This window comes from Siphateles boraxobius, unplaced genomic scaffold (assembly GCF_051911475.1).
Source record: "Siphateles boraxobius isolate OS27281-9 unplaced genomic scaffold, OSU_SipBor_1 66, whole genome shotgun sequence".
NCBI classification, from domain to species: Eukaryota; Metazoa; Chordata; class Actinopteri; order Cypriniformes; family Leuciscidae; genus Siphateles; species Siphateles boraxobius.
The window spans coordinates 7,796,542-7,809,938 of record NW_027509193.1 but is presented as its reverse complement, the minus strand read 5'-3'; the positions used below and the strand labels follow the sequence as shown (position 1 = coordinate 7,809,938).

Here is a 13,397-nt window from a genome sequence, read left to right as displayed (position 1 = left end):
GTGTGCGCCCATGAGCATCCACGGAGGAAAACATAAATTGGCTCCTGAGTGCAGCATAACTCATATTGTTAAATGGATAAAACGAATGACATATTTGTAATGGACGTCAATGTTATCAAAGTCACAGTTCTCATTCATAAATTTGAATTCCAGAAAAAGTGGCTGGTAAAACATACAAGTGGCTGGTAAAATTGGGCATCCACCAGCCACTGTGGCTAAAAAAAAAGAAAGTGTGGCAAAAAAGTTAATTTCCCACCCTGAAAGTGATATTAAAGGGTTAGTTCACCCAAAAATGAAAATTAAGTCATTAATTACTCACCCCCATGCTGTACCAACCCCGTAAGACCTTCGTTCATCTTCGGAACACAAATGAAGATATTTTTGATTAAATCTGAGAGCTGGATCACTGCTACATAGGCTGCCAGAGGGAATGAAACTTGACGGCCCAGAAAGTCATTAAAGAAAATGTTTAAATATTCCATGTGCCTACAGTGGCTCAACTATAAGTTTATCAAGCGACGAGAATACTTTTTTCCCGAAAAAAAAAAAACATAATAACGACTTTATTCGACTATTCCTTTTCTTCATTGTGGGCCTGAGACGAGAGTTCAAGAGATTTCCACGACGCATGCGCGAGAAATGAGAAGAGAACGTTCTTCTTCTAATACTTCTTGTTCAGTTCTCGCGCATGCGTCGTGGAAATCTCTTGAACTCTCGTCTCAGGCCCACAAGGAATGAAAAGGAATAGTCGAATAAAGTCGTTATTATGGTTTTTTTTTCGGGAAAAAAGTAGTCTCGTCGCTTGATAAACTTATAGTTGAGCCACTGTAGGCACATGGATTATTTAAACATGTTCTTTAATGACTTTCTGGGCCGTCAAGTTTCATTCCCTCTGGCAGCCTATGTAGCAGTGATCCACCTCTCAGATTTAATCAAAAATATCTTCATTTGTGTTCCGAAGATGAACGAAGGTCTTACGGGGTTGGTACAGCATGGGGGTGAGTAATTAATGACTTAATTTTCATTTTTGGGTGAACTAACCCTTTAAAGCGGTTATGCGCCAACCTGTTCGCGTTGTCCCTCCTGTGGGCGAGGGTTTCACAGACATGTCATCCCATCTGAGGCAGGCCCAAAGTAGCCTTAGCATTAGGCTCACTCCAGCCAAAGACCTCACCGTCTGGAGTCGGTATCTGTATGAAAGAACCTCCAGTTCATTAGCATCACAGAAAGGTTTTTTTTTTAAATTAGGTATTCATGCAGATCTCATAAGCCTATTTGGTCTTTTGACGACTATAGTACTGCTCTTGAACATGTTATAAATGGACAGCTAGCATCAATATCCCGGTCTCTCCTCTGAACACCAAATTAACCTTGAGAAAAGATTTGAACACTAATTGGGACCAAGAACATAATATTACAGGAAAAAGCTACAAAATACAAGATAAACTAGAATCCAGTTCACATTCTCTGAACAAAAGTGAGTGGTTCTTGAAGCTAAAGCTGCCCCCAAAACTACTAAGGGGTTGCCAGTGCACTGCAGTAAAGTTGCCAAGTTGTTCCAATTAGATTTTATTGCACTGCAACATGGTTGCCAAAATGTTCTCAGTGGTTGTAGGACATTGATAGGTTATTACTGACCCCAGTCAAAATAGCCCACCCCAAGTCTCTATGAATTTCTGGTCCCATACGGCTTGGGACAATGAAAGTCTATGATTTTCATTCATTTTCTCATACACAAGGCAAAAACGCAAGTCTGATTGCCTAGAGAAGTGATGGTACATCTCTTCCTTTACAAGACCCAGATTTGAGGTATCATCCCTGTCCATAGAACAAAAAGTTAATACTTGAGTTTAGTGGCTTGATTAGGGCTAGAACTAAACTCTGCTGGAAAGTGGCCCTTCAGGAGCAGGAATGGACACCCCTACCCGATGACTGCTAATTCAGGTGTTTACAAAGACAACATAAAACAGGGAAATAAAGAGAAAATACAGACCTCCATGTGATCCCAAATGTTGGTCGTGGGGATGGGTAGGGCCAAATGTCCAGGGCTGGCTTGGCATTATAGTTAAAGATAGGAACTTCACGGATACCACCGCGCCTTGCTAGTTTCTTCAGCTCATCATTGGGAAGCACAAAGATACTCTTCTTGCTACTCTTGGTCACAAACTTGCGGTATGAGGGCAAGGCTGTTCCGGACCGCGTTTTCTTGGTGCGAGAGAACTTTAACAGTCGTACCCTGTCCCTGGTGGAATATTCATGACTCACTGTCATAGATTTTACAGTGGAACCACTAGGACTCAACATGGTATCGGTCAGTGTTTTTGTGACAGTGGTCAAACACTCTTTTGTTAGAGTAGCTTCCTGGGATGAGTCTGTAACCTGTGTAACAGTGGTAGTTGTAGTGGAGAGTGTCGAAACAGAGCTGGTAGACTCCACCTTAGAATCTGTTGGTACAGGTGTACTGATCCCATTATTGGAAGCAAGACCATCACGTGAGGTCAACACCATGCGGGACGCTGTGGATACTGTGGTTGTAGTTGTCGTGACTTGTGTAATGACGGTTGTAGTCTCGCTAACGCTGCTGCTGTTTTCAGTGAGGTCACTACTTAAGCTGGACTCTTCCGCTGAAGGGACGGGAGAAGGAACAGGAGGCTTCGCCTCCTCAACTTGCTTTGGCTCTATCTTTGAGCTATGACTAGGCGCCTCGGATCTTGCATTCGGCTCGGAAGCTACACAAGAAGGTTCAGGTACAGTGGAAGAAACCGAGGAGTCTATAGATTCTTCAATGTTGTTTTCCAACTTAGCTACTTTCTGAGGCGGTGGATAATCGGGATCAAGCTTGGCAACCCCTTTATCCTCATCCGAATTCAGCTGAGGAATCGTGCTATTTGTCCATTCTTTAAGACACTCTTGAGTGGCGTCACCATTTAATAGCGACTTCACTGGTTCCTTTGGTGATATTGCTTTAATCTCCTCCGCAACGGTATTGGTTAGCTCCTTTGTGTTAACATTATCAGTCAAAGTCTTGCATTCTGGGTCAACAGGACCATCCTTCCCATTTACTTGCACAGACAAACCTCTCTTTACATCAAGGTCATTTTCATTGTTTTCAATGATGTCCTTTCTCTCAGAGTTTTCAGGTGGGCACGTAACTTCTGTAACGGTTTTCTCAGGTTTAGCGTTCAAGCTGAGGCTTTGATCCAGACTTTGAGAGTTTCCATTAAGCTCAGACATTGCTACCCTACTGGCGGTCTTGGGTTCAGTTTCTGTCAACTTCTGCTCATGTTCTTTAGGGGCTAAATCACCCGAGTCATTTAATCTGACATCCAGGATGTTCTTCTGTCCTGAAGTGTTTGTCTTAGCCTGTTCTTCCTCCTGGTTAAAATCAAGCTTTTTGACCACATTGTCTTTTTCTTGGATTACTAGACATGCTACTCCCTCAGTCTGTCTAGCCTTTGGAGTTTCAGAGATAGTTCCTTCAATCTTAATCTTTTGATCTTGAGCAGCAATGGTTGTCTCTTTGTTTTCCAATATCTTTTCTGTAGAGGGTTTAGACATGGTTCCCTGCTTGAGTTTCTCAAGCCTCTGCTTCTCTTCTATGGTGAACTGTTTGACCCGCCTCTCCAAAAGGCCATCAAGTTTTGATGGCTTTATTTTCTTGTATGCCGTGCGTAGCAAAAAGCCTTCACTGACGTTCACAACATCATGCCAGAAGGACTGCAGGGGTTGATTAGGAGCACTATCCTTCGCCACCTCACTATCCGAAGGCTCTCTTTTCAAAGGAGAGGCATCGGATGAGGCATTTGTGATATTAGCTACAACCATGAAAAACAGACTCATTAGCAACTATTCCACATTACAAGGCAACGATTTTTACGCATTCAAATTCTAATCAATACATGCTTTATCATTTCGGATGTACTGTCCTTAGTACATAAAAAAGGGCTGTGAAAACGAAGAGTAAAACTTTTTTCAAATACCTTTTTCATCATTTACAGAGTTTGGAGTGCTGGTGTCCATTTCTTCCACCGATTCATTTTTCTCATCACACTTCTCTTTAACCGATTCATTCTCTTTTTCTTCAACTTGTTCTTCATCTTTTAACATATGATCTTTCTCCAAAGATAGCTTTTCTTCAGAATAATCCAGGGATGTGTCCTGGACACTATCCTTTTCAGGCACACTTTCAGAGGAAATTTCATCTGTTTTAACCAAAGTTCTTGGTGTTTCTGAAAGAGATGCCTGATTGTCCATTCCAGTTTTAGCTGCTGAAAAAAAAAAAGATTTATCAGACAAATTCGGACAAAAACAACTTTTTTTGTTTCCCAGATAGTTCTAATATTCTGTACTAGCAAACAACATACCCTCAATTGCTTTCCGGTAATTGACGTTGGTGTTTCCAGGTAGCTTTGGGAAAAAGCGATGGACATGCGTCTTACTCACCCAGCTCCAACCTCCATACCCAGTTACTCTGTACTCCTCACCTTTCTGCTTCCACACCTACAGAAGATGTTTGAACAGTTACTGAATGTAATTTCCTAAAATGCTCAAATAAAACGCTCAAGCTAGCAAGTGTTCAGATGTACCTGGTGTTTGATGGGGAAAGTGTACTTCACCCATGTGGCCTGCTGCATAGTCTCTTCATCTTCTAGTTTTTTCTCTCTCTTTTTCACCTTCTCCTTCTCTTCCCGTTCAACAGAGGTCATGCGATGAAACCTGCGGAAAGATGAAGCACAAAAAAAACGGAAAAAGAAAGATCACCAAAACTGGGACATAAAGGTGACTCGTTGTACATTTTCGGAAAGCCTCCAGCACAGAATTTGCTGAAGTAAAATAATGGATGCTTTTGTGGTTGGAAGCAACAATGTGCAGAAATATATTACTGGATTAAGTTACTGTTATCCACACATGCAAAAAAGCATTTAATTTCCTTGACAATAAACTGCACATGACAATTGTGCTAGCTTAAAGCCAACAAACTGATATCAAACAAGCCCAAAATCCCACATAATTCCTCATCCACAAAACTCAACACAATGCTTTAGCCTATTCTGATTTATTAATCAGAATTTTTTTTATCTAAATGCATATCTCTGAAAATCCTATAGATGTAAATTGACAATGTCAACAATGATTTCAAACTCAAATTTGATCAGACACACTTTAAACACTTCATCTTTTCATCTATCTGTCTGGCCTGTATGACTTTCAAACTATAACTTTTGAGTTTTTTGATGTTTACATAATACTTTTACATGCATACTTTAACTATTTTATACTTTGAGGATTTGTAAATGCTGCTATTATAGGGAGACTTTCAAAACAGCTATAACATCAGATGCCATAACTTAAGTGGCATTCAAAACAAATAGCAATGAAATTGAAGGAAATTTCTAAACTGTTAGTTGCTAGATATATATTGTTTTATATTTTCTATCCTACCCAGCTCTAACGGGCAAGATTGTGTGAACTTCACTGTCTGCACTCGCATTGGAGGTCACCATATTGCATTCGTAGTATAATTCTGTATAAATTAGAATCAAAAGATTGTAGGTTCATTTAAACTGACCTTGTGTGCCCCAGAGAATCCTTCCACATAGGGAGCATGACCACTGGTTTGATTGCACACTCTAGAATGGCCAAAGCTAAAGCAAACTCTCTCGCCTTGCTGCACATTTGGACAGCCTTTATCCAGTTTGACCTACAGCAATGGAAAAGGTCACAGGATGACATGGTTAAATGCTTCTTCTAGGAAACTTTAGCATATTTAAAATAAAAACAAGTCCTACTGGTAATTGTAAGACTTTCACCTGTGTGACGCCCAGTTGGGATGCAAGAAAGGAGCAGGGACATTGTTCTCCAGCTGGATGATGGTTAATCTCAGAGTGGACACAGTTAGGGCTTTGGAGCCGTACAGCGACCCGTTCCACTTAAACTCACCAGCAGGAGTCATGCAAAACTTGTGGGAAAGATGTCTGCGTTTGTCATGGTCCTCACGGTGTTGGTGCTTGTTCAGGGCAAGTGTGTTAGTGCTATACTGGTTGTGGTAGACCCGAAATTTGCCCTCATGGCCCAGTTTGAAAAAGCCACTGCTCTTGTTTGAATCTCTCTTAAAGGAGCCAAATGACGACAGTGGGGGAGTCTGAAATATCAATGACATGATTTAAAGATTTACAGATTTAGCAACTATGTAACTTTTTGTTGAAGACCTATGGTATCTTTATACTAATACTAATTCATGCCTTAGCAAATACCACTAATGACCAAAAATCTATTTTGTCATCAAAACATCAACAAAATCTATACAAGATGTAATCTGTCACCAATAATAAAGACAACAGCCTTACCTCTTTAAGTGCTCTGCTACCATCCTGAGAGCTGCCATCTTTGTCCTGCATGACCTTGCGTTGGCTTAGCTTGCTATCAGGGTTCCGGAGTCGTGTAATCATGCGTGAAGATCCAGTCTTTGCGCTATCTCCATTAGCTTTACCCTCACCTAAAAAAAAAAATTACATGTATAACCCCAAACTTTTGAAAAGTTGTGTATAACAAATTTTAAACATATATAACAAATTTAAAAGTATATTCTGTGTATGTAGGTGCATTGAAACCTGTATCATCTTGGCTGTTGAGAGAAGATTGTGAGGATCGGTCCACCAGGTCAGGCTCTTCTGGACCTCGCAGGCATTCAGAGATGGAGAAATGACTGCTGCAGCTGTTCTCATCCACTGTCTGTGCAGGTTCAGTCTCTAGTACAGAATCCCCATCACCATGAGCAGCAGACTCTGAAATCTTATCTGAAGGAGAATCAGAGACAGAATATACATGAGATACATTAGCAATGGCCATAATGAGAGTAGAATACTCGCATAATACACATACAATTATTGCAAAAATGACTAGCATTTCACTCTAGCCACAGCCAACATAATATAGTAGTAAATCATCAACACTGCAGTATATATCAGTACACCATTGTAAACTTTGTTAAATCCAATTCAAAAAAATCCAGATAGGCTCTATACTCTCAGTAAACATGATATACTAAAGACAATGGCAAAGATCCAGGGCTGCTTTATAGACGGCACTGTTGAGCAAAGGTTGCTGGGGAAAGTAAATGGTCTCTTGTGCCAGGAGGGTCTTTGTTTCAGAACAAGAAAATGGAAGATCTGTTTCTAGCTTGGAAATCAACTGCAGCTAACTAGTTAGGACTGTCTTAATGTAACAGCGTGTGACTTGAACATTAAGAAAAGAACTTGCTGTACCTGCCAACTCTTTCACCCCATCAGTCCCTTCCCCTGCCTCCTCACCACTGGAAGACGATGTTACTGCATTCCCTATGGGATTCTGGGAGTCAGTTTTAGTCGGAATGGTTGAGCTGGATGCCGCTAGCTCAGGAACGCTGGTGGTGCTGCCCACCTCACCAACTGGAACAGCTGAGACTGAAGCTAAAATTTGACAAAAGATAGTGTTTAGCAAGTATAAAATAAAAAAAAATCACTACACAAGGGTAATAATGTTTTAATAATCAAAAATGAAGCAAAATTAAGAGTAGAGTAAAACTAGAAAAAAAGGAAATTCATAATAGAAATTTCAATAACTTGTTTAAGGCCCAAAAAACAATTGAAAATGTCCTAATATTTCCAGGTTTTCAATGACAGTGGGACTGTAAATTAGAAATGTCATTCTAACATTTTATCAATATACTGAAGATGTTGTATGTGTGATATGATAAATAGCCCTTCACAGACAAAAAAGTACAAGATGCAATTACTACTAAACAGACCCCAAATCACAAGTGTGCCTGAATTACTTCTATTAGAAAGATGTACTTACAATTAAAACCGACATCAAAAACACAAAATCAGGTAAACACAGCTAATAGAGGCATAAAAAGATCTCTAACCGTCTGCAGAAGTTTGCTCATTCATCACATTCCCATTACTGGAGTCTTGTTGTGGACACAATCCGTTCGAGTTCATCTGATCGGTCACAGCTGGTTCACCAGATCCTGATTTCGATTCCTGTCTGGCCCTCTCAGCCTCCTCCGCTGCCCGTCGCTTCACCTCTTCAAGCTCCGCTTCCTGCTTGGTCTTCAGGCGGTCCAAGATCACATCTGGAGGAAATGCATAGAAGTATATTCTCAAGATCTCACCCACTTAACGGGACTGACACACCACAACAGCTGCCCAATGTGTATCCCTAAACAAATCTGTTCCTAATTCCTATTAACATCAAATGAGATCATCAACATTTCATAAGCCTAAAGATATGTCAACAAGTTAAGCTGGTTAATCACTGACATACAAGGGCCTACAAGTTATTTGTAAGTTTTGAAAAATAACTACTTGCAACTTACCAGTTCCCAACTAACTAAGCATTCAAGTAACCACATGAAAACAAAGTTTGCATGAAGGAAGCAAAAGATGCATGAAACATCTGCAGCAAGTGAAATACTTTCCCACAAAAACTTTTCAAGATGAATCTCACTTCAGTGCAGGTGGAGCTGCTTTTCCACTGCTAAAAATAGCTGAGCGGAAAGACACCTTACAGTCACATTAGAATTTCATCCGAATTCATCATTTTGAATTCCTTCACATTAACTATTATTGATTCAAATAGTCACTGAATGTAGTTAATTAAAATGACACAATTTTCTTTTTGTCACTGCTAAAGTACAGTGCAGGCAACCACAATAATTTTTGTGAAATGGAAGTCCTTAATTGCAATGGGACATGTGAAAAAGTATGTTTTACCATAAACGGGTGTATGAAAATCAACATGATTTTTTTTTTTTCATCCATTCATGTTATTTATTTAATTTAGTACTCTGCAAATGTTTAAATTTTTATTATTATTATTATTATCATTATAATCTTTTCCTGGTATACAACAAGTAGCAGACATTTAAAGCAAAGAAATGTGTAATGGAATTATATAGTAATGCAATGCAATGCAATAAAAAATTTAATACTACAATAAAATAGTATTGAAAGTATTTCAAAAAACAAAACAAAAAGAAAAAACAACTTTAAAAGTGCATATATTCTGATAAAACCTAGTAGGAATTAAGTTTGTTCAACATAACTAAAACAAGTCAATTTAAATAAATTATATTTGTTGAAAAGACTTAATTTAATTATGTGTAAAAGTCATGCATAATTTAATTACTGGTAAATTCACTGAGCATTAATTAAAGTAGGGTCTTAGTATTGGAATCATATGCTGTCATTATAAATAAATACTTCAAAAAAATGCCCACATACTTAAGAAAAATAACTGCTGCTGTCATTTCCACACAAAAAAGCTGAAAGTTTAACTTAAAGTCCCTGTAAAGGCAATAAAAAAAAAATTTCTAAACGCATTATAAATGTTAGAAATGTATTGCTAAAACATATTACAAAGAACTGTGAAGTACTGAATTGTGGAGTTAGACCGTTAAACAATTTTTCACCATTGATATTTTACGGATATTTTACGGAAAGGGTACTCGATGACGCACTGGGGCCCCTGAGCTCCTGGCCCCCCCCCCTACCGGATGACGCACTGGAGCCCCTGAGGCTGGCCGCTCCCCTAACAATATAAATAGAGCACATTCGCATCAGTTTACCGCTCAATCGCGAGTTACTGTCAGTATTATTAGTTACTACAGCTTACAGTTTGCTAGTTAGCTATGTCTTCGTCATGGAAATGCGTACTACCTGGATGCGATCACGTACAAAACAGATCGGTGTCCTTATTTAAATTCACTAAATACGATCACATCAAGAAGAGGTGGATTAATTATGTGAAGAGCCACCTTGATGGAGAGCTGAGGATCACCACCAAAACCCGCCTCTGTAGTGATCATTTTACACGGGATAGTTTTATAAACTTTCGTCGGAGACAACTGGGATTCACTGATAATCCGCTGTTACTGGTGAATGGGGCCGAACCGACTATCTCCCGCCTCGGCCTTCATCCTCCCGTCGCGCCGACAACTGGTGACATCATCGGCAGTGCGTGCACACCAATGAGTGTAAGTTGCCTTGTGCACTTATGTTATAATTAACCTAATAAGCTGCTAGGAGCATCCATTCTGGCTGTAGCGGGTGACAGTTGATTGTGGCGACGGCAGCTTTACCACGAGTGGGTGTGGTTTCAGCGCAGCCAGCGGACACACCCTCAGCGTTTGAGAGCAGAGACTACTGCTCATTTTTTCAAGATTTTGATAGCTTATTTTATGTACTTGCCGGCTTTTTTTTATCATTCAAATTTGGCTGGGTGTCTAATAACTAGGGATGCACCGATCCGCATTTTTTCACTTCCGATCCGATCCCGATACCTGAATTTGGATATCGGCCGATACCGATACTATTCCGATACCAGAGCTGTGTTTGCTTTAATATTATTATTATCATTATTGTTGATTTTATATGATGCTGCAATAAACTTCTCTCTACAGGCAAGTATGATATGTATGCATGCATGTCCCAAAAGGCAACTTGAGGTAAGTATAAGGTTAGAAACAAATAATTGACAATAAGTGTAGGCACCAGCACCAAATCTGGTAAAACGTTACACATTGCTGTTTGTATTGTTGTAAAATACATTCATAAAAAACAAGATAACAAAAATCAAAAAGATAAATTATTTTATATATAGTCTAGCTACTATAAAATTAAGACATTTTTTGTAATGTATAGCACAGCTGTTTATTGAGGCAGCAACATATGATAGATGGGACATTTAATAATCTTTCATTGCGCAAAAGTATTATGATATGATTATGAAAGACTCCAATACAGTGCGGCACAAAGCGCTTATGCGCATCCCGAGCGCAGAATGATGCGCTTGAAGCAACATGGAGTCACAGCGCGCAGCGCGTCGAGTCCGCATTGAAAAGTTCAACGCACAAAGGAAAGACATATTGATGCGTAGTGTATTGTACAGTATCTATCTACGCAATAGTTTATTCAGCCTTTTCTTTTAACAGTTTTAAATTTCAGTTACTGTGTGCTTGAAGAACAATTAGTGCTCTCCAGTGTTGTGATCTAATAGACACACGTTAAAAAGTAACATGATTAAGGTACAGCAAGTCCAGCAAGATAGTCATTTTATCCGAAACCATAGAGCTTTATCTACAGATCAAGTATAATAATAGTAATTGAATCATCTTGGAGAGTTTCATCGAGTTGACTGTCATAACCGAACGCGACGCGCTGTTGAATGCTGAATGAAGAATGATTGACAGCCGCAGCGGAGGGAACAGTTTACGTGATCTTGAATTTAATGACTTAAATATTCATTTCTATCTCACATTATACTATAGAATGGCTTCAGAACACTTATAATATAGTGCACGAACACTTAATGGTGCTTTATAATACTTTTGTGGGGCTTAACAATAACACAATAGTAAACACACAATATCGGATTTAGATCGGCCTCGTCTGACCGATACCCGATCCGGCAAAAATGGCTGTATCGGAGCCGATACCGATACTGGATCGGATCGGCCCCATCCCTACTAATAACACATTTTTCTGTGATATGACAAACTCAGAACACATAGTTCATTTTGACTTTACAGGGACTTTAAAGAAATTAAATAAATCCCACTTCCACAGAGCAGACAAGAGACCAGCAGAGTCACAAACTATTTAGAAAAGGGGAAAAATGAGTGTGGATTGCTAAAATGAACAGTTTCCAAAATAAAATCATGTTGATTCAGACAACATGCATGTCCATAAATACGTCACTCAGTTAGTCAGACATCCAGGAATGACCAGTCATCTGCTTAAAAACTTAGCTCATAACGTTCAGTGGTTGTGTATGCTGTATTAAAACGATAACTGATATTCATGATTCCCAAAGGAAATACAAATAATAAACAATATCAGCATCTTTTTTTTTTTTTAACATAATAAAAAAGTAAGAAACAAACTTGATTTCATCCTTGCAAATAATCGATACCTACCAACAGTTTGTCTCACTTTGCATATCCCAAAAAATTTGTAATTCCAAGACGTTAATAAAAATGGTATGTATGAGCTTTGTTTCATATATTTTCTTACCATTGGCAACGGTGAGGTATGCCTTGTTATTCCCACGGGCCTTGTTAGTGAGCTCCTCGGTAATGTCCATGTGAGAGTGGATCTCCTCTCTCATCTCCTCCAGCACGGAGCAGAGGTCATTTTCCCAGAATCCTTTATCCATAAGCTCCAATAACTCCCCTAGCTGGACTTTAGTGCTGTAGTACCAAGTCTGCTTATTTTCATCCTCGCCATCTTCCTCTCTGAAACGGATCAGGTACATCCATTAAACACAGGCACGATATGAACTTTAACCATATTTTGTTTACACTTTATTTTAAGGTGTCCTTGTTACAGTGTAATTATACTAAGTAATATCAATTAACAACATATACTGTACTTACTATAGGGCTAGGATTAGGGTTTAGTTTAGGGTGAGTTGGATGTAATTATGCACAATTTACAGTAATTACACGTAGAAAATGTAACAAGGACACTGTAAAATAAAGTGTTACCCCATGTTTTTTCACTTTTTCAGAAATCTAGGTAGAAATGTTAGTAATGCACCGAAATTTTCATTGACGACCCAATCCTGTGATTTGTCAAAGTAGCTTAGAAACTGAACAATTATAGCATAGATTTTTCCTCTTTTGAAGTAACTACAACCCACAGCTTCACAATTAATAGAGACGGTAGGAATAACACACACGCAATCGCTCTCTCATTAATGCATTGAAATACATCTTATTTTACTTGTGCTAATTTATCTGTATCTGATTTAGAACAAGCAAAAATCTGTTCGAAATGTTATGACCCATAGACAAAATAACTGTTGTAAGGTTAGCGGTTACATCGAAGCAATAGCACTGTGGGTATGGAATACCAAAGCTGACAAAACAACATATTTGCCGCAGCTGTACACAAAGCAACCCGAGTTCGAGTCCCGCTTTCAAAGTTCAAGCTTTCTCAAGCCAACATCAAAGTTTATTCACAAACTTTGGCCTATAGTTATAACAATAATGTTCACAAATATGTCAATGCATGAACGATAGAATCAAGTCTTTAGAAAATATCATTTTATTTATTAATTTATGGTAACACTTTATAATAAGGTTTCCTTAGGTTAAAATTAACTAACAATGACCAATACTTGTATAGCATTTATTACAGGAAAAGTTCACTTCAAAATTAAAATTCTGTCATCATTTACTCACCCTCAAATTGTTTCAAACCTGTATGAATTTCCATAGTAGGAAAATAAATACCATGGAAGTCAATGGGGTCCATCAACTGTTTAGCTAACAACTTTCTTCAAAATATCTTCTTTTGTGTTCAGCAGAAGAAAGAAATTCATACAGGTTTGAAACAACGTGAGGATGAGTA

At 38.8% G+C, this 13,397-nt stretch overlaps 1 protein-coding gene across 22 annotated transcripts in view; it reads right to left on the bottom strand.

Annotated features, from left to right (window-relative positions):
• The window catches only part of bptf (bromodomain PHD finger transcription factor), a 36,177-nt gene that overhangs the window by 18,935 nt on the left and 3,845 nt on the right, over nt 1-13,397 (bottom strand). For 13 of the 22 annotated variants that reach the window (XM_077211933.1, XM_077211946.1, XM_077211944.1 and 10 more), the window contains exons 3-14: nt 12,057-12,277; nt 7,907-8,116; nt 7,266-7,448; nt 6,612-6,797; nt 6,348-6,496; nt 5,811-6,142; nt 5,570-5,701; nt 4,587-4,716; nt 4,365-4,500; nt 3,981-4,268; nt 1,994-3,815; nt 1,066-1,190 (exon numbers count right to left, since the gene is read on the bottom strand). In XM_077211933.1, coding sequence (XP_077068048.1) covers nt 1,066-1,190; nt 1,994-3,815; nt 3,981-4,268; nt 4,365-4,500; nt 4,587-4,716; nt 5,570-5,701; nt 5,811-6,142; nt 6,348-6,496; nt 6,612-6,797; nt 7,266-7,448; nt 7,907-8,116; nt 12,057-12,277 — 3,914 coding nt within the window. The remainder of the gene's footprint in view (nt 1-1,065; nt 1,191-1,993; nt 3,816-3,980; nt 4,269-4,364; nt 4,501-4,586; nt 4,717-5,569; nt 5,702-5,810; nt 6,143-6,347; nt 6,497-6,611; nt 6,798-7,265; nt 7,449-7,906; nt 8,117-12,056; nt 12,278-13,397) is intronic. The other 9 variants (XM_077211935.1, XM_077211949.1, XM_077211937.1 and 6 more) reach the window with 2 other exon arrangements.